The sequence below is a fragment of the Epinephelus moara genome, chromosome 2 (genome assembly GCF_006386435.1).
Source record: "Epinephelus moara isolate mb chromosome 2, YSFRI_EMoa_1.0, whole genome shotgun sequence".
NCBI lineage: Eukaryota > Metazoa > Chordata > Actinopteri > Perciformes > Serranidae > Epinephelus > Epinephelus moara.
In genome coordinates this window covers 27,036,338-27,059,114 of record NC_065507.1, presented here as the reverse complement: position 1 = coordinate 27,059,114, position 22,777 = coordinate 27,036,338, and the positions used below count along the sequence as shown (strand labels likewise).

Sequence of the window (22,777 nt, the reverse complement as noted above, 5' to 3'; positions counted from 1 at the left end):
AAGATGTGAATGTGAAGATACGGTGTTGCATAACGCAAAGACGCATAACATTACCATTAGAGAGAGAGCACTTTTATAAAGAACAATAGAATATGGATGGAAGGACAGCAGTGGTGAGAGCTGGAGTCTAGCACACCAGACTCTTAGAGCCGAGGACAACCATGGCTAAAGTGTAGACGGCTTATTGTTGGGAACATTTTTCTATGAAGGCCTTGGATGTTGATAAGAAAAGAAAAGCAAAGCTACAGAGGCTCTGCTCAAGTTCATTTAGTGTTGTCATACAGTGTGACACACACAGGCACAGTGGACATACATGTGGGTTTTCACACACATATACACGCACACACACACACACACACATACTTAAAAATAACATCTTGGCTACACGTGTCTCCAGGTAGCCTATATAGCAAACCACCCACAGCCTGCTCCAAGCCGCACTAAACACTGACCAATTAGTGGATTTAATTGCATATCCTGTCCCAGATGGCCTACTGAGGCTGTACAGTAATGAGTAGGGGTACCAACCTGAGCCCCCTCATACTAACAGCAGGATTCGTCTTAGCCTGACCCTGAGAGGGGGGCTTATGTAAGACTTTCCTGCCTAAGCTTGTGTTTTCAGGCACCTACATGCCTCTGTGTACTTACGGTTTGTGAACTCTGCTTCTGCTCGGGCTCTGGTGAATCCCCAGCATCAGACCCTGGGTTAATTGGAAGGGCTTGCATTCTCTGTAAACAGCATGCTCCAATCGTTGGGGTCATGTTCCCGGACAGCAGAGATGGGCAGACCCTCCACCCCAGCCTCAGGCCTTCTGCCTGGTAACACTTTGGTCTTGTGTTAAAAGGCTGCAGAGAGGAATGGATTTAAAAGGAGAGAGCAAGAGAGGAAGCTGGTGGAGAGGATAGGAGAATAATAGACCAGTATTTATTATGGCTGCACATTGAATTTGCTTGCCCCGAGGGGGTTTCCGTTGCACAAATAATTTTTCTTCATTTCTTTTCTTTACCTCTGACATTGAATTGCTTGGTGTTTTTCTACAGTTACCTGGGAGATGGAAGATTTCACCTGGAGTCAATCATGATCTCAAACCCAGATATCCCTGCTTACAGGTATTGTGAAACAAAATGACACCATTTGTCGTCTCTAAAAATATTCAGCGTAGATTTCAAAGGGGATGCAGGGGCCCTCTATATATAAGAGATGTGCATTTGTTGCCCCAATAAATACATCAACACAGTAGAGGACTTCTATCTTGAAAAACATAAAGATATTTACACTATAAATGGATACAAAAAAGGCACAAATTGGTGCCTAAAAATTTCCCAGAATGCAGAAAAGGTGTTTGATGCTCAAATTTTTTGTTGCAAAGCCCTCCCAAACCCCACATTTGGTACATTTCCCCAAAGATGTTGATACTAAGCCTACCCCCTTGATGTCATCTACAAAATGTTCATTGTAGTCAATTAGTATTACGGCTCTATTGTTACTAACACAATTTGTAATCAACTTAAAGTATAGGTAAAGTTGGTAAACTAAGGGGAAAAGCAAGCCATTTTACAAATATAATAATGTGATCACCTATTAAGATTCTCAGAAGAATGCATGTATAAAACTAAGCATACAAAAGGTATTTCATGATGCTTTTTATGTGGAGTGATCTTGGCAGTCATGATCACTCACTTATTGCAGTGTCACGATAACATTTTACAAGGAAGTTCTGTTTTGATGAGGTCTTGTTTGTATGCAAAGGGAAATTGTGTCGTTATAGACATATGCACTGCCGCGCAGATCACAGGTCTCTCTCATAAACAAGATTCTAATCTCAAGTGAACCCCTTGTACCGGAGAAAAGGAGATTAGATGCTCAGAAATACCTCCATTTTTCCTAAGATACACTAACTCCTGTCATACTTGATGGCTTTTCATGATTGGATTTTTTCATCTTTTCTTGCATTTCTGTCCTCAAGATAGATACCTGAACAAAGGTTGGTTATGTGTATAATATGGTTTGTCTTTTTATGTTTACACACACATTCCATTCACTTTGGTGTGTCTTTGCCTTTTTTGGTCACTGTGTTTGTTTGTAGATATGACCCCTACAGTAAGGTGTTCTCCAGGGAGTACTATGACCACGAAGCCATGCGCGCCTTAAGGTTTCAGGCCATCGACAAGGCTCGATCAGCCCAGAGGTGGGGCCTGATCATGGGCACACTGGGCCGGCAGGGCAGCCCTAAAGTCATGGAGGTGAGAGTCTGCGTGTCCATTTCAACAGTCTACATATCCCGAGGCCACTTGCGCAATGGCTTGTAATATTTAGCTGTGTGAGTTTGTCTGACAAGTGGTTTGGTGACATGAAGTGCTGGTAGGATGAGGAGGCTTCACACTGGGAGCTTGTTATGTCACATTTAGAATGATGCAGCCAAACAGCCGTAGACAGTGCTACCCTTGATCTCACTGTTGGCCTAAAGGTTGGCTGTATAACAGCGATAGTGCTAGGGATGTAGATTTAAAAAAAAAAAAAAAAAAGTTTATCTGTCTGTCCATCCCATTCTCATGAATGTGATATCTTAAGAATAACTTAAGGGAATTTCTTTAAATTTAGCACAAACATCAACATGGACTCAACAATTAACTGATTTTGGTGGTTAAAGGTCATAGGTTAAGCTCACTATGACATCACGTCCATCTTATTTTTGAGAACAAACAATCTCAAGAAGGACTTTAGGGCATTTCCTAAAATTTGGCACAAACGTCCACCTGGTCTTAAGGTGGAACTGATAAGAATTTGGACGTCAAAAGTCAAGGAAACTGTGACCTCACAAAACATGTTTTTGGCCATAACTCAAGAATTCATACACTAACTATGACAACATTTCAAAACATCCATCCATTTTCTAACCGCTTATCCTCTTGAGGGTCGGAGGGGGGCTGGAGCCTATCCCAGCTGACATTGGGAGGCAGGGTACACCCTGGACAGGTCGCCAGACTATCACAAGGCTGACACATAGAGACAGACAACCATTCACACTCACATTCACACCTACGGACAAGTACGAGTCACCACTTAACCTGCATGTCTTTGGACTGTGGGAGGAAGCCGGAGTGCCCGGAGAGAACCCACGCTGACACAGGGAGAACATGCAAACTCTGCACAGAAGGGCTCCCCCACCCAGGATCAAACCAGGAACCCTCTTGCTGTGAGGCGACAGTGCTAACCACCACACCACCGTGCTGCCCCATTTCAAACCAGTGTCCAATAAAATAAAATGATGATGTGATGAGATTCTATATCCAAAAGGTCAAAGGTCAGCTTCACAGTGACATCATAATGTTCTGAAAAAAACATTTTTCTGGCCATTATTCAACACCATGACTCAGGAACAGAAGGGGAGACGTGGTCAGATACTGAATCGGTCATGTTGATCTTGGGTGTCCACCTTGAAACTGTGCTGATTGTATAGATCTTCTGTGCTGCCAGGTTGAAGATGCGTGTAAAGCATCCATTTTTTTAGAATTTGTAGCTTCATTGCAGCAACATTAATGTTTGAAGCATTGTCCATTGCAATGGCTACATATGATTCTGGACAGACGGTGATTTAAAGTGTAACTGCAATGTGACCAGTTCACAGAGGCATATAACTGTGAGGCAGTAATTCTTATTTAAACAGTTAACTGTGGCATTTTTTCCTCAGTACAGTCACTGTTAAAGAATTTAAATCATGAATTAAATCCGAAAAAATCTGTCCCTCCAAATTGCTGCTCATGTTGTTATTTAGCAGACTGCCAAACAGAATTCAGAGAGATTAAAAGTAATAATCCTGTGAAGCGTATTCATGGATACTGTTTCCACTAATGTTAGTCCATTAATTTGTTAAGTAAGAAACTCAAAGTCTTTACAAGTATGAGCTAGTATGTATTAGCATGCACACAAGTCTGTCTCACGGCACTAATTGATCAACCACGAAGCCCTCGGTCACTCCTTAGCCACTGCTTCTCCTCCATCTGCTTACCCCTCCACTGCCCGACATCTTAATTCTTTCTCCTTTGATTTATATGCCCAATTTTCATTTTTTCTCTAGTGTGTTTGACTTTTTTATTAGCTGTGCCTTCTTCACATAATCATGTCTCTAATTAGTATATATATTGCAGTATGCCCAAATGCATGGACCTCTTGATGTAAAAGGTATAAAACTCTCCACACCTACGTTTCGTCAGTCAGTATACATTTGAGGCTTATATTGGTTGGCTTCTCCTGTTTATGAATATCCAGACTTGAAAGGTGAAGTTAGCATTGATGTGAAAATGTCAACCAGGGAGTGAAAATTTTCATTTTAAGGTGGCAGGAGAGGATGGATTAAAAGAGGGGATTTGAATAAAAAGACCCACCAGCTCTCCCATAGCGATCTGTTGAGATTAAGAAGTACCAGTGTCAGATAACCTCTCAAGTAAGCGGACAGAGCTATCTCTGATAAGAGCACAGTTGTAGAAATGTCTCATGATACTCCTAAGGACAGTGGATATCAGCAACTCTCATGCCTTTATCTCACCAAAGGAACATTTATGGGATTTCTTCTCTTGGTTTTGCTGCCTTCTGCATCCCCAAATAACACCTTAGTCCAAAAACCAATGCCCAAAACTTCAAAGCCAGGGACAGCAAGGGAGCAGAGTTCCTTGAACTGGCTAAACAGTTTCATTTTTCGTTATGTTATATAAGGCCTGATGTCCATGGGAGGATTATGAGACAGTGGGCCCCTGGGCACAGACATGCAAAGGGCGCCACCATCTCTCCTACATAGGAGCAAGACACACAGACTTTGTGTTGGTTATGCCTCTTTTTTGTTGATTTGTGTCTCGGTGTCTTTTTGAGATAATCATGTGTCTCTGAGGTCATTTTGTGTCTTTTTTTGGTCAGTGTTGTTACTCTTTACAGTTCCTTTGTATCTCTTTGTGGCCCTTTTGAGTCTCTTCCTGGTCATTACATGTTAATTTAAGAGACATATTGCAGGCGAAGGCCAGAGGTGCCCCTGGCACTTTGGGCCCCCTGGGCCTGTGCCTTGTAGACTCATTCAGTAATCCATCTATGCTGGTGTCTTGGCTTGTACACAAGCGGCCTGATCCAGCTCAATGTCAGGCAGTAGAGTGGGGCCAGCTCCACATGGGCCCACAGTCTTCCAGGGTGGCGTGGGGGTCTGGTGCTTTGCAAAATGTAAGGCAAAGCTGAGGGACTTGCTAAGCTGAACCCTTGCTACAAAAGCAGTAGTAGGACCCACCTCTAAAAATAGCATCAATTATGGAGCCAAACTCCTGGCTGGACACACCTTTTCTAGCATTGCCTAAAAAGAAAGATGTAGTGATACTAATAATTGCATTGCTGAGCACCACTGTTGGAGATTTCATCTGAAGGAAAAGAAGGTCACATCTATGTAACTGAATCACAAAGGACCAGGCTGACTCCTGTTTGCTCACCAATTGTTGAACTTCAATTTCTATTCTGGTTAGTGTCGGGCCATATGTATCTGTCACCCTAGTTATTGTGGTGTGTCCCGCACGATTGGCTCGAGCTGGCCTTTGTCGTCTGGTTCTCTGCCAATTCAGCATGTTGAATTGGTGGTGGAGCCAGTCCATGAGAGAAATCACTGTGATTAGCAGTTTAGCTCAGAGCACAAGTTCACTAACGGAAGGGAGCAAACAAATGTCTAAAGTCAAGAGGGCATGAGGTCGAAACAAACCTGTTATATAAGGTAAGATTATTTCTTTGTAGCCATTGGGTTCGTTAGCAGACACGATTTCTTATTGTCTGTGTTATTGTTCGCTTGCGCACAGCAAAAATCATTTGTTCTGTCAATATCGGGTTGTATTTTTGTTTTTTGTGCTAGTTGACTACCAACTTGAATATGTCTTGTGGTTATCTAGTTTCCCTCTTTGAATGACAAACACAGACTACTGCCGCTTGCTGGTATGGAGAGTTATTTTCTCTCATGCAGGGGCGGAACATACGTGCTAGTTGGCTGTTGGTTGTCCTCTTTGTGGTGTGTTCAAGTGCAATGTTTTTGGCTGAGACACCAGGGACGTGAGGTGACGCAACAGTTGGCCTGCGTTGCCACTAGTTCTTTGATGTCGGTTTGGTGTGTCTGAGTCTAAAGATTGACTGGTAGATTGACTCAGTGTTAGCAGTAATGCAGGCATTGTGATGAGGGAGTCTGAAGCAGAAGTGCTTGATCCAAACTCCTACCTTTTACAGTTTTGCGTTCTGGGTACAGACTGAAAGAGTGGGATTGTGGCTGCAAGCACCTGAAACTGAGTTTCCTTTACTTTGTGTCTGGGCACATAGTGGCAGGTCGAGGAGATTGAACATCCATCTGTAAGGGGCTCTGAAAAGAGCCAGTTAAGGTAGTTTTGGACATTTAATCCAGACGATTCCCTGCAGAGGTGTTCTGGCCAGAGCCAAGTGGAAGAAGATCCAGAGGAAGCCCCAGAATATGATGGAGGGATTACACATCCCACCTGGCGTGAAAATGCCAGGAGGAGCTGGAGGACATGGCTGAGGAGACAAATCTGTCTGCTACCTTGCTTAACTGTCACCACCCTGTAGATCTAAGCAGCAGAAAATGGATGGATGGATATATGAGGCTTCATAGACCGCGAGCTGGATCAAATAGTTCTCCTGCTGAGATTATTAACAGTAAAGCAAATACTTCTGGACAACCCTAGATTGCTTCAGGACAATCTGTGTGGGCGGAAGTCATGGGCTGTGTGATTTGTAACTCATCATTTGATATTGTTGAGATTCACAAACCCTAGAGAAAACTGTTTGATGTGTGGGTTGCAAACCTTTCTACTGGTCTGTTTATTTTACTTCTTTCTTTTCCTAGCACCTGGAGTCAAGGCTCCAGTCATTGGGCAAGTCCTTCAGCCGAGTGCTCCTGTCTGAGATTTTCCCAGGGAAGCTGGATCTCATGCAAGATATAGATGCGTGAGTATTAAGATCCAAATATACATAAAGTAGCACCCACCAGAATTAGGACACACGCTAGTCATTGAATCAGAATGCTTGGCCTTGGCAGATGGCGTAAAACAGTGGCCCACATTGCAGACACCAGTGATTTTGGTCTGTACATCTCGACATCACCTCTGATGCTTTTAAGCCATACTACAGTCAGTCCTTCCAGCATGTTGACATTGCAAAAATTAATAAAAATTCAGCCAATCACCGTGCATTCTGCTCAAACTTGCATTTTTTTTTTCCAATCACCACAGCTTTTACTGCAAACTTAACAAATTAAAATGGATAAATTCGAATTTAATTGCAAAAAAGGCCCCTAAGCCTCACAACATTTATCGCAATTTTTTAGAAAGCTGCCGTGAAATCAGGCAATTCAAGCCACAATCCCCAAAACAGCCTAAAAAATCCTGGAGGGGCTGCACAATTCATGGAGGATTGGATGCTAAGATTCTTCCTTACTTCTTCTTAGAGAAAAGGTTACCATCAATTTTTTTCTGCGGTAAAGACTTGACGAACCTTTTATGCAGTGTATTTGATAATTTTCCCTTCTCCACATGCCATGGCTTCCCGCAACTTTAAATTATGAATTACTTTCACACATTGCTTAAACATCTCTTCTTTTGGCTCATTGTTTTCCTCGTTGGGAAACACTTAATCAGTCTCTTTGTCATAAAGAAAAGCTAATTTATCCGTCACATCATGGACCCCGGCAGAGATGTTATGATCAACAGCAAGTAGTCACCTAAAAGTTGCAATCATCAACATTTGAAATGTATTCTGTAAGCATCATTGCACACATAACTGGGGAGTCAGCATATGCACCATAACAAGGAGCTGATAAACAGAAGTCTAGAGTGTGTAGCCTCATAAACAAAATTGGCATTCATGTCTTGGTGAGATTCCATCATTTTGCCTTCGTAGCAAAAACAAACAGTCCAACATAATGAATGCTTGGATGCTTGATACAATTTCCTCTGCTTTGACACAGGGGCATAGAAAGAGGAATTTTATCCTTGAATAATCTATTAAAGTTCTCACTTTTCACTCTGTACTTTTGTACAAACTATAATAAAACTGGAAAAATATATTAGCCTTCCTCTTGCTTTTTTTTAACCTTCAGGCTCTGAATTCTGTTACTTTTTAAACATCTCACCATGAGTCTAAAAATATGCTGCATTCCCGAACCCAAGGAAACTGTGAACCCATCACACATAATTAGCACTTATTAATTCCCTCACATACTATGAAATGATTACATTATTGATACACTCACATAATAATGAGAGAAGCAGGTTAGGAACTATGCCTTGGTACTTATCGCTGTTATCCAGCCGAGCAACACTCATTACAGCCTTATATAAACTCCTCAAGTTTCTTCAATGAAATATCAAGCGCTCAGCCTTTGAGGTGCAGCTTCTCCAATTTATCTGACTTCCAACCAGAAGAACAGAGGTGAAGATGGACTAGGGGTTAGCGAGACACTGATGTGCAACAGCTCCAATAACACTGAAACAGGCTCGCACTCACACACACACACACACACACACGCTTCTCACACTCCCTCAGATTGGCCTCTCACTGTGGAGTAATGAGAAGTGTGATGTGTGAGGGAGGAGTGGGTGAGAGAAGGACAGAAGGTCTGAGAGAGATTGAGAGTGAGTTGGAGAGAGAGAGATGCAGAGGTAGTTGAGGGGGCTGTGTTTGCGAGCGATCACGGTGAAAGCAATTTTTTCCTTTGTTTTTTGGCTCTCCTCTTCAGACTGACGTATGACTATGAGTGCAACTCCGGAATTATGTAAGTCAGGCACGATTCACCCAACCAAAACAAAACCTTATTACAGACAAAAAAGCTTTTCAATAAGGTCTGTTTCGGCAGCATTTATGGTATTGATGTGAAGAAAACAAAAGTGTTTGAATACAAAATTAAGGCCCATTTTCTGTGTCCTGTATATCAGATAGGAATACATTGTATACTGAAATACCCAGTGTCCAGTGTAGTATGTACACCTAGCTAACTAACTGCATATAATAAACCATATAAAAGTTACAGATGTTTTTAATATTTAATTTACCTTAAGTCATGCAAATGGGGTGGACAAGCACCTCTCAATGTAACCCAGTACAGTTTAAGAACACCACAATAGGCTTGAGCTGTATCTATTTTTATATATATTATATTTATATATATTTTTATACCTTCCAGACATTTTATCAGAGTATGCTATGCAGTGGTATTTTTGTTAAAGAAAAAAAACCCTGAGTTACAGGTAATAGAAGTCATTGAAGCATGTATGTCATTAGCCTACAATGCTGTGTCTTGCTTGCTTTAAATGCTTGTGGCCCATAGAATAATGAATAGATAGGAAATAGGCTCACGTCTTGCCAAAGGCAAGGCAAGAGACGCACCTGTGAGCTCAACAGAAGTGATGTGTTGAATACAGTCATGTGGCTGTTAAACTGCTTTTCTAGTTGGAAGAACTCATCTCAAGATAAAATTATGTGCGGTAATTTAACCCTAACCCTAATTCCCCAGTATGCTATATGTCTTGATACCACCCAAGTCTGTACCACAGCCTCCAAAATGACCATAAATTGGAACATACACCTGAGCAGTTTCAACAAAAACTCAACAGTAAAACCTTCATGAAGGTAACAATTATTGCAGGACAGCTGTTGACAGTTTTAAACTCGGTGTGTATACATCATAATGCAAGGCGACAATCCTTTTGGTCTTTGTACTGTTAAAGACAAAAAGAGTAATTTCAGGGTTTTCAGTACCAGTGGCGCCACACTCCCTACCATTCCCAAAACAATATTCTTTCCAATAACTTTGGCTACATTCAAACCGAAAGCCTTTAGAGCTCAAGTCGGATTTACTGCTCAGAGTTTTTCGTTTGGCTGTTCACATTATTTTTTTAAATGTGGCCAATATCAAATACCATGGTCTTGAACTGACCTGCGTAAAAGAACAATAACAGACGTTCCACCCAGCACACAGTCGTATAGAAGTGAACATGGAGGCCACTGAACTCAGTGTTTATGGTTTAATTTATAAGTTGATGTGTAGTGGATGCCAGCGAATTCAAGAGCAGGTGACGACAAGAAAGAGGAGAAAGAGAGCCAAATTTTTCAATTCTGACTTTTTGTGGAGCAGTGGCTGCTACTTCTGTACGGGGGTGTGTTTGGATGTAAAGTCAGAGCCAGGAGTGGTGGGATTGTGACATGAGTGGCTTCAATGAAACAGCTTTCAATCGAAATTTTAAGATGTCAAGGGCTACTTTTAACTACATCTGTCAGTGCATCTCCACAAGACTCTCTCCGCAAGACACTGAGTCCAGGCAGAGTTCTGTGAGTGACATAAAAGTCGGGTGAATTCTCATTTAAATGTTCAGACTGAAATCAAAAGCAAAATATCAGACCTGTATCTGATACAGGACCATCTGTGAAAGTGGTCTTAAATCAGAATTAAAATTATCAGATTCCGTGTAATTTATATAAAGCCCTTTTTTCCTGTAACAAAAGATGACAAATTTCTTAAAGGTCCAGTGTGTAGGATTTAGTGGCATCTAGTGGTGAGGTTGCAGAACTGAAACTCCTGTTTGCTAAGCGTGTAGGAGAACTACCACAACATGAAAACACAAAAACGTGAAAGGCCCTACCTAAAGCCAGTGTTTAATTTGTCTGTTCTGGACCACTGTAGAACAACATGGCGGACTCTGTGGAAGAGGACCTGCTACTTATTTAGATATAAACAGCCCATTGTAAGGTAATGGAAACACAGTTCTAATTTTTGGGTGATTATAAACTAATTAAAACCTACTTATGAATGTTAGCTTCCATTTCCAAAATCAGAAACTGTCTCATCCAAGAATAAGGAGATCAACAATCTGGCCAACCATTTGATGTCAGGGTTTAGTGACATCATTGATACTCGATGCCACAGAGTCATTTTGGTCAACACAAAAAAAAGTAGTGAAGTTCAATTTCCAGATCTGTTGGAGACCATTGTAATTATTCATCATAATGATGTCAATGTAAAAAAATAGCAGTTGTTTGTAGGGTTCTTTAATGAGTCTAGGCAAGAGATGAAAGTGGAAATTGAAGGTTAATTTTGGAAGGTATGACTTACTGACAACACTGTTTACATCATTAATCACAAGTGTTTATTCAGAGTGTGATTGGACAATATAGAGTGGATCTCTTCTGCTAATATTCATCAGCTATTGTATTATTTTTCTCTTTTTGTGTTGTTTTGTTTTTTCCTCTCACAGCTCAGAATACTTTGTAAGAACACAGGCATCCTACACAAGGCTATATTAGACACTACATACCACCAGGTGTGTGAAGGTGTGTTGAATCCGGCTGTGCTGAAGGAGGAACAGAGGGAAAGAGAGAGAAAGAGCGATTGAGAGATAGACGGTGGGATAGTGGAGGATGCATTAGTGCTCAACACAAGCCGACACAGCACACTGTACAGAGCCCACCCCCAGGCTTTCTCTGTCATTAGACACACACATACTCACTCATATAAACAGAGAGACACCATTAGCATATGCTCTTAAGTGTGTAATTAGGCTGTCCCCAAGCAGGTTTTAAACCATTGTACAGATATGGGTACACCCCACACACTTATCTCAACTAGACCTCAAATGCCACCCTGTGCATTGCAGTCTTTTATCTTTCTGTTTGAATTTTAATTTTTTGACTCCATTGAAATGAAATTGTTTGAACTAATTCAATTAAGTTTACCATTAGAGGTGAGCATTTTACATTTTCCCACAGTGCTGAAAGGTTAATTGTTCTTGCTTTTGGCGGGTCAAGACTGTGAGTGTAATTGAAGCGAAGCCGTGCGGGCTGAGGCCTTTCTAACAGTGTCAGGGGTGTAATGGCCCACAGCAGGTAATGCAGCGTGGCCGGAGCTGGAGCTCACATTGCATAGGAGTACTAAATGTCATGCAGCCTTACCTTTAAATATCACAGCATAGTCTCCAACAGACCTGCACTGTGCTCCTCTAATCCTTGCATGTCACTTCATGTTGAAGGGTTTACTTTCTACTTAAAGGTCCAGTGTGCAGGATTTAGGAGGATATATTGGCCTAAATGGAATATAATGTCATAAGTATGTTTTCTCTAGGGTATAATCATCTGAAAAGGGAAAAATGTATTTTTGTTACCTTGGAATGAGCCATTTATATCTCCTAGGGAGCGGGTTTTTGTCGACAGAGATTCCTATGTTGCACTGCTATGTTTCTACAGTAGCCCAGAATGGACAAAACAAATACTGGCTCTAGATAGAGCCATTCATGTTTTCATGTCAGCCACCATAGTTAGCAGCCCCAGTGTCAGAAAAACATTGATTTTTTTAACGTGAAACTGCTTTTTCCCAGTGTTTTTAACAGTTTAAATCACTGGGTTTGTTATTTTGGAGAGGATAATTTAGTCCTGGTAAAAACCTCCGGAATGCCTGGATCTTAAGTTATCAGAGAAAAATCTGAGTAAAGATTAGCAGGTGCCAAGTTAGCGGCCTGTCTCCGACATTCGAAACAGCATAGGAGAAACAATTATTTATAAAGTGAACCTGCTTTATTCAGGGTTTTTAGTGGTTGATATCACCAAGTCTGTTTTTTGGAAAGGAAATAACCTCTGGATAATTTGGCTGCCATTAAAAACCTCCTGAACAATTAACACTAAAGGAATTCTAACCGGGAGAAATTTCAACTGGTTGCAATCTGCAGTCTTCACTACTAGATGCCACCAAATCTCTCCAAATCTTAGACACTGTTCCTTTAAGTAAACAGATCCTGAAGAGAGGGACTGAAGAGACATGGTTTCTATCAAAGTCTTATTCATACATTCTTTATTTCACTTAATCTTTGTTTGGGAATAAGTAGTGAAACAAGGCTCCACTGCCAGAGACAAAAGCCCACATTTTTCGTTTGTATCTGCACCTCTTCCTCTTTTCTTTCCTCCAGCTCTGGCTTTGTTCTGCTGCACCCCATGATGTGGGATCTCTACTGTGCTGGCTAGATGGAAGGCCAGATAAGTGCTGGAAATACAATTTTGGGTACATTCTGGGGGGCAATACCTGGCATGGTACCATGCATTTTACTGAACTGCACTATTCAGACAGTCTTTGTGCTAATATTAGAAAGGTCCCCTCAGGTTCCATGTGCCAGTCAGCTATTTGCTTCTTTGGAGGGATGCTGTCTCCCTTTCCTTTCATGCCTCCTGTCTTACTTTCCACTCAGACCCTTATCTCAATGCCAGCCCTGAGGATTCAGTGGAGAACTCACAGTTTGATTTATTAATCACCCTCCTTCTTTTAACCACTCCCAGTGTTCTTTTCATAGACTGGATAAAATAATGGACATAGCCACCATGACGTCTCCCATTGGTTTGTGGACTCCAGTTCTGAATCCTGTGCTGTGTCTCAAATCGCTCACTTCTGTACTTACACTTAATATTTTGAGTGCATGTGTTCACACTGAGAAGTATGGAAAAATGCAGTGCACTATGAGTACCCGGATGGTGCACTCAAAACGATCAAGAGGTTGAGTGTGGAACTATGGACACTTCTCGCCCTCACTAGCTATGTTTCCATCCAAAAGTGATTCGAATCATTTAAAGAAATACGAATCCTGTGTGTTTCCATTAAATGTACGGATTTTGGTGAAAACTACGAACTCGTGCGAGTTTTCCGCAGAACTGGAAACAAAACAAGTTTCGCATTCTTCTTCTTCTACGTTTTCTGGCGACTGGCAACCAGCTTGTAAATGCATTACCGCCTTCCCGACCCGGAGTGTGGATATCACCATGGAGAGAGGTGTGCTACATTGGACTTAATTCGAACATAACTGTTTTCCATCCCCCGTTTTGCGAATCAGCATTTTTTCGAATCAACCAAAACCCGGCTAAAGCGAGCATATTTTAGTTTGTGCGAATCAGGGGATTTTAATTCGAATTTTGGCATTTCCATCATAATTTTCCGATGCAATACTTCTAGATGCGCATCTAAACAGGCTGATGGAAACATGGCTAATGATCGTCATCTTGGCTACGTAGCGGAAGGGGAGGGACCACTTTTCAAACTGGAAATGGCGGCCGAGAACTGTGCAACCGTGAACTTTGCTGCATTGTACAAATACATGTGTTTTTGCACTAAGCACCACTATACTGTTGTCGGGTATAAGCCAGCAGTATGTTTATTGGGTTAATTTAGCAGTCTGTAATGATTTGGTACCGCGAACGATAATGCGAATGCTAATGCTAGTTTGCTTACTAGCGGTCGTCATTTCCGGTGAGTGCACAACGGGTATGTTTGGTTTGAAACACGAAATTCACGCACTACGCCAATAAGTATATAGTGCATATAGTATACTACATTGAAGTGTACTAACGGAAGTATGTGATGTGAGACACAGCACAGGAGTTTGCTGAGAGGGAGGAGATAACTCTAATGCTAGCTGCTAGCTTGGTTAGCACAGTGCTCTTACAGCTGTGGTTAACTGTGATTATAATAATGCTAATTTTCGCTAATGAAGAAAACATTAAAATGTATTTACAAGAAAAAGTCAACATCTAACTCGTTAGAGGGTCTTTTAGTTCAACCAAACACTAAACAAGACTTTTTTTGGCAACCAAAACATTACCATGAACTGAAAATACACTGAAATAGCAGCAACTACAGCTACGCATACACTCTGTGAATCCAAGGTTACACCATGGTTATATTACCTAACGTTTAGTGTCGCCATGGTAGCAACTTGCCAAGGAACACCAACCACCTGTCACTCAAATTATGTATAACTTTAGGCCTTTATTACATTTAAATGGGTGAGTTATATAAAAACTCACCCCCGTACAGTTGTCATAAATGAGGAAATTGGCTTCAGAGTCATTTTTTTTTGTATCATGCTGCAAATATGTTTATTTCTGCTGTAAAGTTGGGCATTTTAACATGGGGGTCTATGGGGTTGACTTTGTCATGGTTCCAGCCTCAAGTGGCCATTAGAGAGACCGCACTGGCTTAATTTTTCAGCCCTGGAGGTTGCCACTTTGTTCTTTTTCAGTTCATTCTACACGTCAACACATTATACACAGACACATACAGCAGGAATGCACGTCTCATCACATACATGTGCACACACAAAGGCAAACTGACTCTCTCCCTATAATTAGTTCCTTTTTCCTGTGTGTTTGGGCGAAGGCGGTTTTGATACATGTCCACTGTTAGGCTACGTAAAGGGCTCTGGTTATGAATAGCACTTGACGGACTTAAAGGTCATATTTCAGATTGCACATCTCCATCTCAACTCAGCAAACTTAGGTCTGAACAGATTAGTGCGAAAATGTCTGACTCAGCTGGCTTTCAAATTAGCAGGATGAATACGCATTCACACTTAAGGGGTAGACATTTTTTTAAGTGTTATTTGAAAATGAGAAAATGCCATGCGTTTGCCCGAGGGGTGTGGAATATTTCTGTGACAGAAAGCAGAGCGGAGCGAGAGTCAACGGTGCAATCAATTCTGCAGTTGAGAAGTTGTGTGAAAGTTGGAAAATGAACAATAGACAGATGGGGATTTTGACGCAGTCACGCACACATGAAAGTATTCAAGCGATTACTGCAAAACTTTATTTTTTTATTTCAAGCTCGTCTTTACTCCTTTGCTTAAATTTCAAACAGGTGTGTTCCTTTTGACATTCATCCGGATCTAAGGTTGTCTTTGGGGCTTTTACATGCACTGCAGCTTAATTCATATTTGTCAATATTTCTGATGGAGCTCCATCCTCAGGATTAGGGACGAGGGAGGGTCCGTTCCCTCAGTGGAGATGGAGCTGTGGATAGCATTGATCTGCGAAAGCTAACCCCCATCACTTCGGCCGCTTCTCTCCGTCTCCATTCTCCCATTGTTCATTTTTCCCTCCAGCTGTTTACATCCATGCCCTCCTCATCCCTCTCTCATGCATTTTCCAGAGTAAACACTTTTCTCCCTGCCAATCTTCCTCCTCTCTTCTGCCTCTGTTCTCTCCTCTCTTCTNATACACAATCCCCCCACCCCCTCCACCACCCTGTCTGCCAGCTATGTAGGCTACCTCCGTGGAGACCGGGCTGGTGCGGCTTTTTTATTCACACTCACCTAACCTCTCCCTCTTTTCTTTCACTACATTTCTTCTCTTTTCACCTCTGTTCACTTCTTTCCCTGTTTTTCTGTTTATGCCTCCTGCAACCAGTCTACCTCCCTCCCCTCCTCCCTCCACCACCACACACCTTCCCCCTCTCTTTTCAGCATCCCTCTTTCACTGACTGGCTATGCATTCAGACTGTGTAGCGTGGCTGTCTTTAGAGCTTTTGCAAATCAGGACAGATCTCTCCAACAGATGCTGGAGATCAGGTGGAGGGAGGCTCCCTGCACAACCCCATTGCATCACGAATCCACATGCAGCGTGCAGTCGCAGATGTGCCCTGCCTGTCTAATAGGATCTTGGTCTCTCACCCTCTCTGACTGCTTCTTGTTTTACACACAAATTTGCGCTCACTCACGGACGCACATCTGAACACAAATTTTCTTCCTTCTCTCTCCTACAGGTGGATCCAGATCGCTTGTCCACGTCTTTCTATTGATTGGGGCACAGCCTTCTCTAAGCCCCTGCTGTCTCCATATGAGGTAAACACGCACCTTATAGTCTCTCAACAAGATCACAGCTGTCACTCACTTATCACAGGAGGCTCATGCATTGCACAAAGACCTTCCTGTCAGTACACAGACACCTTGACAGATGTCCTGCTGAAGCCTTCATCAAAGCACAGAATATAAGGGAGCTTCTACAATGTTAAGCATGGGGTTTGAAGGGGTTGTGAATTTGTATAGGGCTCATCAAGGCCTGCTTGTGCTGGAGATAAGGAATCACACCTCTCCTTCTTTCTCTCCCTCCATCCCTGCTATAAAACACACCAGCACACACACATAAAACAGCATCAGCAGAAGACTAGCCCCCCCTNTCTTGCTCTCCCCCCCTGCAGCTGTCTTGTTTTTCTAAAGGGAGAGAGATAGATCGGACAGCAACCCATAAAGATCCATTTCAAAGCAAGCGTTTGTTTGTGTGCCGCTGCAGCTGGTGTAGCCACTTTGTGATGTGTTTGGCAGTTATGTGCCATTATGTGACTTGGCTGGTTAGTTGTCAGCTATTAATTCATTCAATGATTTTCCTCAAAGATACGCTACTGATTTGAATCCTCGTGAAATGGCTGCAAGGGGAATTGCTGTCTTGAATATTGGGGCGCAATTTCAAATGGTTGCTGTTTTTTTCCTCCGACTACACATCTTTGCGCGCCGCTCGTGCTGCACATACATTTCAGAATGAGGCCATTAAGAATAATGATAGCATTCACCTTAGAAGAAAAAGTGATGATTACTTTGTTTTGTTTTTGACTGAGGTCTATAATGGTGCATGTGAAGTCTGAAATTTGCTCCGCTGTAATGAGGAAAGCAGCAATCTGTTTTCTTAAGCCCTTTTTTGTTAGAGCTCACTTCACTCTCCCTGCAAGCTATTTGGGAACAATGTCTGTGCATTTAAATAATTTGCAGCTCCACTTGTGTCTATATGTGTGCTCGTGTGCGGTCGTGATAAGTCTTAATTCACCCCCTCACCCTCCCAACGCATACCTATGAGTGTTATTCGTCTCAGTGCACTGTGCTTTTCACTGTGGCATTTACAATGAAGACGAGGAGGAAAGAGATGGGAGGGTGGAGTGAGCAAGGAGAGGGGTGGAGGGTGGTGGGGGGTGGTGGGGGGGCAGCAGCATTTATTTTCAGTGCGTCTCATGTTATATTTATAGTCAATAAGACACACTTGGCTCTCCTGTCAGAGCAGGGATTAGCAAGAGAAGCTAGCTTCCACAGAGAGAGGCAGTTGTGTGGTGTGAGAGGGGAGAGGAGGCGAGCGGCGGGTAAAAGCTAAAGACAGGCGAGGCGGCAGGAATAAGGGCAGAGGAGAGAGGAAAATGAAGAAGACTAGCAGAGGGATGTCTAGGAAAAAGAAAGGGAAAAAATAAGGCAATGAAAGATTTATCTCAGTATATAACTCAGTTTGTTTGTTTGTTTGTTTAGGAGGGAACACAAGTATATTTAGTTGAGCCACATTTTGTATTTTTAATAGCTGGATATATCTAGAGAAATCAGATATATGCTACATTTGTAAGGACTGGAACTGATAAGATTTTATTGATACCTGATCAGTTTTCTGGGTGGAAAATAAGTAGGCCTGCACAGGTTTTCAGCATTATTATGAAATAGGATATTTACCCTCAGTAACGGACGTGCTGCTCACTGAGGAAGCAGTGGTAATCATGTTGCGTAAGAAGATGTTTGAGCGTATTGCTGGTGTTTCCACCCTGACTTAAAATGATCATTTTACAGACATAACAAGCAGCAATATCGTCATCTTTCTTCGTGGAATGAAGCCACGCTTTGAACCGTTTCTTCCTCTCTGCCATGACTCGTTCTTGTTGCAAGTTTTCAGCAGCGTAGACGCATAAGTTTGACGTCATCGTTTTGCAACTATTAGAAAGACATACCGGCTTCGATAAAAGGAATTGCTAAACTCTAAGCCATACAATTCCAGTGAATCAGACAATTTGAAGCCAGGTCTCAATTCCCATCCCTATACATTTGACCTTTTATATAACCATATAATGTGCAGCATAGTACCTGTGTCACACTTGTTAAACATGGCAAAATAGAAAGAATAGCCTCCAATTATTTAATCAAACATGACATTTAATTGATCAAATGAAGATCTGAATCTGAAATATAAACAGGGAGTAGTCTACTATTACAGTCTAGCTATTTTTTAAAGCATGTTTCAATGACTAGCATTAGCACATTAACCTTGAAGTGAAACTATTTATGACAAAGGAGCCATTTTGGGGTCTGGAAGAAGAGTGCAGCAGTGACATTGGAAAATGAAGGAGGCAAAGCAAAATTATTCAGTTATATTCAGTATGTTTCAAATTTCTAGACTTCTGCATCTCCATAGGCTTTGCAATGTTGTCAGAGAATATGCAATATGCTGCTTTTTACGTCGTTTTAATAGCGATTAACTGATCGTTAATGCTGCTAATGATCGATATGGAAAGTGCAGCCCTACTTCATTAGCTTGTGCCTGTGGATATTCTCATTTATCCAGGTCATAGTTATCTCAAGGCAATTGAATCGAATGCAACTCGACTTAGTTTTTTCTTAGAAGACATTTCACCTCTTATCCAAGAGGCTTCATCAGTTCATGCTTGTCTGACTAGGCTGGAACTAGTCTGACAAACTGGTGTGGAAGCACCCAGGTATTCAACCTCTGAGGAGGTCTTCACAAGGCCAATGATGGGGTGGGTGATGAAGAAAAGAACAAACACAATAACATTGTCATCCCCTATGTGTCTGGGGTATCTGAAAAACTCAGGAGGATCTTCAACAAACACCGCATCCCTGTGTATTTCAAACCCAGTAACACACTCAGACAAAGACTGATACACCCAAAAGACCGTACACCACACACTCAGAAGAGCAACCTAGTGTACGCTGTCCAGTGCAGTGAGGAATGCCCAGACTTGTACACTGGTGAAACAAAACGACCACTAAACAAACGCATGGCCCAACACAGAAGGGCTAACTCGTCAGGGCAAGACTCAGCTGTCTATCTACACCTCAAGGAGAAAGTACACTCCTTTGAAGACAGCAATGTGCACATTTTGGACAGGGAAGACAGATGGTTTGAAAGAGGTGTAAAAGAAGCCATCTATGTGAAACTGGAAAAACCATCTCTCAATAGAGGAGGAGGTCTGCGACACCACCTATCCCCCACCTATAATGCTGTCCTTTCATCCTTGCCCAGGAGATTTAACAGCTTAACCTCTAAAAACAATAGTCGTTCACAAATGGCCTCATGTGACTCTAATGACCCCAACGACCACCGTTGGAGCACTAACGAACCAGTGACATCATTGGCCTTGTGAAGACCTCCTCAGAGGTTAAATACCTGGGTTTTTCCACACCAGTTTGTCAGACTAGTTCCTGATGAAGCCTCTTGGATAAGAGGTGAAACGTCTTCTAAGACAAAGCTAAGTCCAGTTGCATTCGATTCAATTGCCTTGAGATTCATTAGCGTAGTTTTTGGTGCTTGTTTACAGCAAGAAAAATCACATCTCTACCTCTACTGCTGTTCCTTTTATCCTTTATTGTTTCCTATTCATGTGAAGGTATATAAAAATATTTTGGTCTTGTGTTCCTGTTTCTATTTAAAGATGAAGTCGGTATGGATGAGAACACTACCTTGTCAGAGCTGGTACACACCCTCCTAACAACACAAACTACAACGGCTACACACAAGCTGTGTAACCGTGATGAATTGTGTCCCAGTGGAGGAGAGATTTCATCACTTTCAAGCTGCATTTTTCATGTTTCCTTTGAACTCAACCACCTAATGCATCAAATGACTTGTTTTCTCACCGTATTTCCATACATCATCGAAATTATCCCAAACTGTATGAAGCTGAAGTCAGGCTTTTGCATCCAAGTCGTGACTGAAAGATGAATGAAGAGTTGGATGAATTAATAAATGAACAATCAAATGATTTGTTCTGTCATTCAGCACGCTTGTTTATTCATCTGTTCAGTCATTCGGCTGCTCCTTTCATTCAGAATCAATATTCACAGGCGCTTGTCTTCCATATGGAGCAGTCTGCACTTATGTCACTACACTGTCATGCCTATGCTGTTGCTCTCCTCCAACAGATGTTGTGTCATGCAGTGCAGCTGCATAGGGATAACATGACAACTCTTCCTGTTATCCGAGCTTAATATTATGACACCTGTCTTGTCTGTTGCAGCTTCTCATCACTTTGTGGTTTCTTGCAGTTGCTTTGCCCAAAAACTGCAAATACAGTCGTGGATAACACACGGGAAAAGCAAACAGCATCGTGTACAATCATCAAGTGGGCTTGCGTTGCACTTTTAGGTTGTCAAGCCTCTTGTTCTGTTTTTGTTTTTACATTATTTGTGATTATCTGATTCACTACTTCTCAGGCAGCTGTGGCTCTACAGGGGGCTCCCTGGAAGGAAGTCTACCCCATGGACTTCTACTCCAATCAGAGCCTGGGGCCGTGGGCGCCCAACCACCCTGACAACCAACCTGTGCGGCCCACGCGCCGACAGAATCAGGTGAGCAGAGGTGGGAGATAAAAGAATGAATGACAGGGGAAATAGATGGGAAAGGGGAGGGGGGAGTGGAGCCAGTGAAGAGTGAAACCACAGTGTGTTGAGCATGTGTTTGACAACTTTTATCAGTGTGTCACCACACTGACACCCAGTGGCACAACGACAACAGGACATGCATCTGGATGTCTCCCGTGGTTGTGACCTTGACCTTGAAGTGAATCATAAATTTTCTAATTTATTGAAAAAAGGGTTAAAAAGACAGTCAGATGTGTATTTAATTGCTGCGGTGTGAAAACACCCTGAAGAAGCCACATTGCCCCATATTACCACTAATCTGTCTGAGGTAGGTGTTGTCACAGTTCCAAGTGTTAATGCTATCCCACTGCTTGCCCTGCAGAAACAAGGCTCGGAGCCAACCCCTCCTACCAAGCCGTGTGGGCAGAACCAGTGCGCCCCCTGTGGCTGCCAAGGGGAGTAGCACACGGTGTCCAGCTATGTCTTTGCGTCGTCTCCTGCCTGCCAGTGCTTCTGCCTCTAATGGCTGGAGGGAGGTCAGATGAGAAGTGGAGAGCGGGTATTTGTCCAGACAGTCTATCAGCGAGCAGTGCTAAAGCCAGAGGAGCCCTCAGCCGCTCCTCAAATGGATTACCAGCCATAAATAATCCCTCATTTTACAGCACAGCAGATCAAACCGTTGCTCTTATTCACGTTTTCTGCCCCTCTCTGTAATGCACACACGGCTTTTGTGCCTGCTGGAGTGAAAGCGTGAGATAACCTTGAGCACGCTGTATGGAATTAAAGTGTTAATGTGGGTGGATTTATTCAAACGCAATCCACTTGTCCTTTGATAGACCACTATATGTTGTTGGACACTTAAAATGAGTTTCCCTTCACGCTGCATTTCAAAGACATTTTGTATAGAGCACTTTATTTTGATGTACAGTACTGTATGTGACTTTTCACAAGAGTATTCTACTGAAATTTGTATGCTAAAAATGTGACATAACCTTGTGTCTCTGTCTTGCTTTTCTAGTCCAACTCTGAAACAATAAATCAGAAATGGAACCTCGCTCCTTGTGTGTGAGTGTTTCTAAACACAGTGCTGAATGCGATGGGTCTGTTTTGAAGCCCTCAGCCTTAAAAACCAGTATGAATTCCTAGATGTGCGCAGTGCTAGTCACGACTGCTCTCCATCCTCATTATTTATTGATGGAGGAGTCTGTCAATAAATAAATAAATAAATAAATAAAAAGCCTCTATTGCTGTTTGGCTGCCACAGCAGAGACTGATTGACAGCAGCGCGCCGTGGCTCCAGCTGATCCCAAGAACTTGTGAATCTTCCCCAGATTGCAGCGCGGTGTCTCAGGTGGGTATGATCATCTGTGAGTTTTGTGATTTGCCTACAACTACTAGGCTTCTCTAGTCAGACCCCCCCTCTCTACATTCCACCATCGTATCTCCTTGGCAACAGAGGCCGGTGTGATGCAGCCCGTCCTGCCAGATGCCTTTCTCGTGATGTGTCTCACGTGTCCCACTAGTGGCTGTTATTTTATAGAGCTCAGTACCT

The 22,777-nt window shown here is 42.4% G+C and overlaps 1 protein-coding gene across 1 annotated transcript in view; it reads left to right on the top strand.

The window, feature by feature from the left end:
- dph1 (diphthamide biosynthesis 1) overlaps positions 1 to 22,279 on the top strand; it is an 88,608-nt gene extending 66,329 nt beyond the window's left edge. Inside the window, exons 7-12 of the mRNA XM_050063884.1 lie at positions 1,042 to 1,110; positions 2,088 to 2,244; positions 6,873 to 6,973; positions 16,590 to 16,668; positions 21,079 to 21,213; positions 21,608 to 22,279. Of these exons, the coding sequence (XP_049919841.1) occupies positions 1,042 to 1,110; positions 2,088 to 2,244; positions 6,873 to 6,973; positions 16,590 to 16,668; positions 21,079 to 21,213; positions 21,608 to 21,688 (622 nt within the window). The 3' untranslated portion in view covers positions 21,689 to 22,279. The remainder of the gene's footprint in view (positions 1 to 1,041; positions 1,111 to 2,087; positions 2,245 to 6,872; positions 6,974 to 16,589; positions 16,669 to 21,078; positions 21,214 to 21,607) is intronic.
- The last annotated feature ends 498 nt before the right edge of the window (positions 22,280 to 22,777 follow it).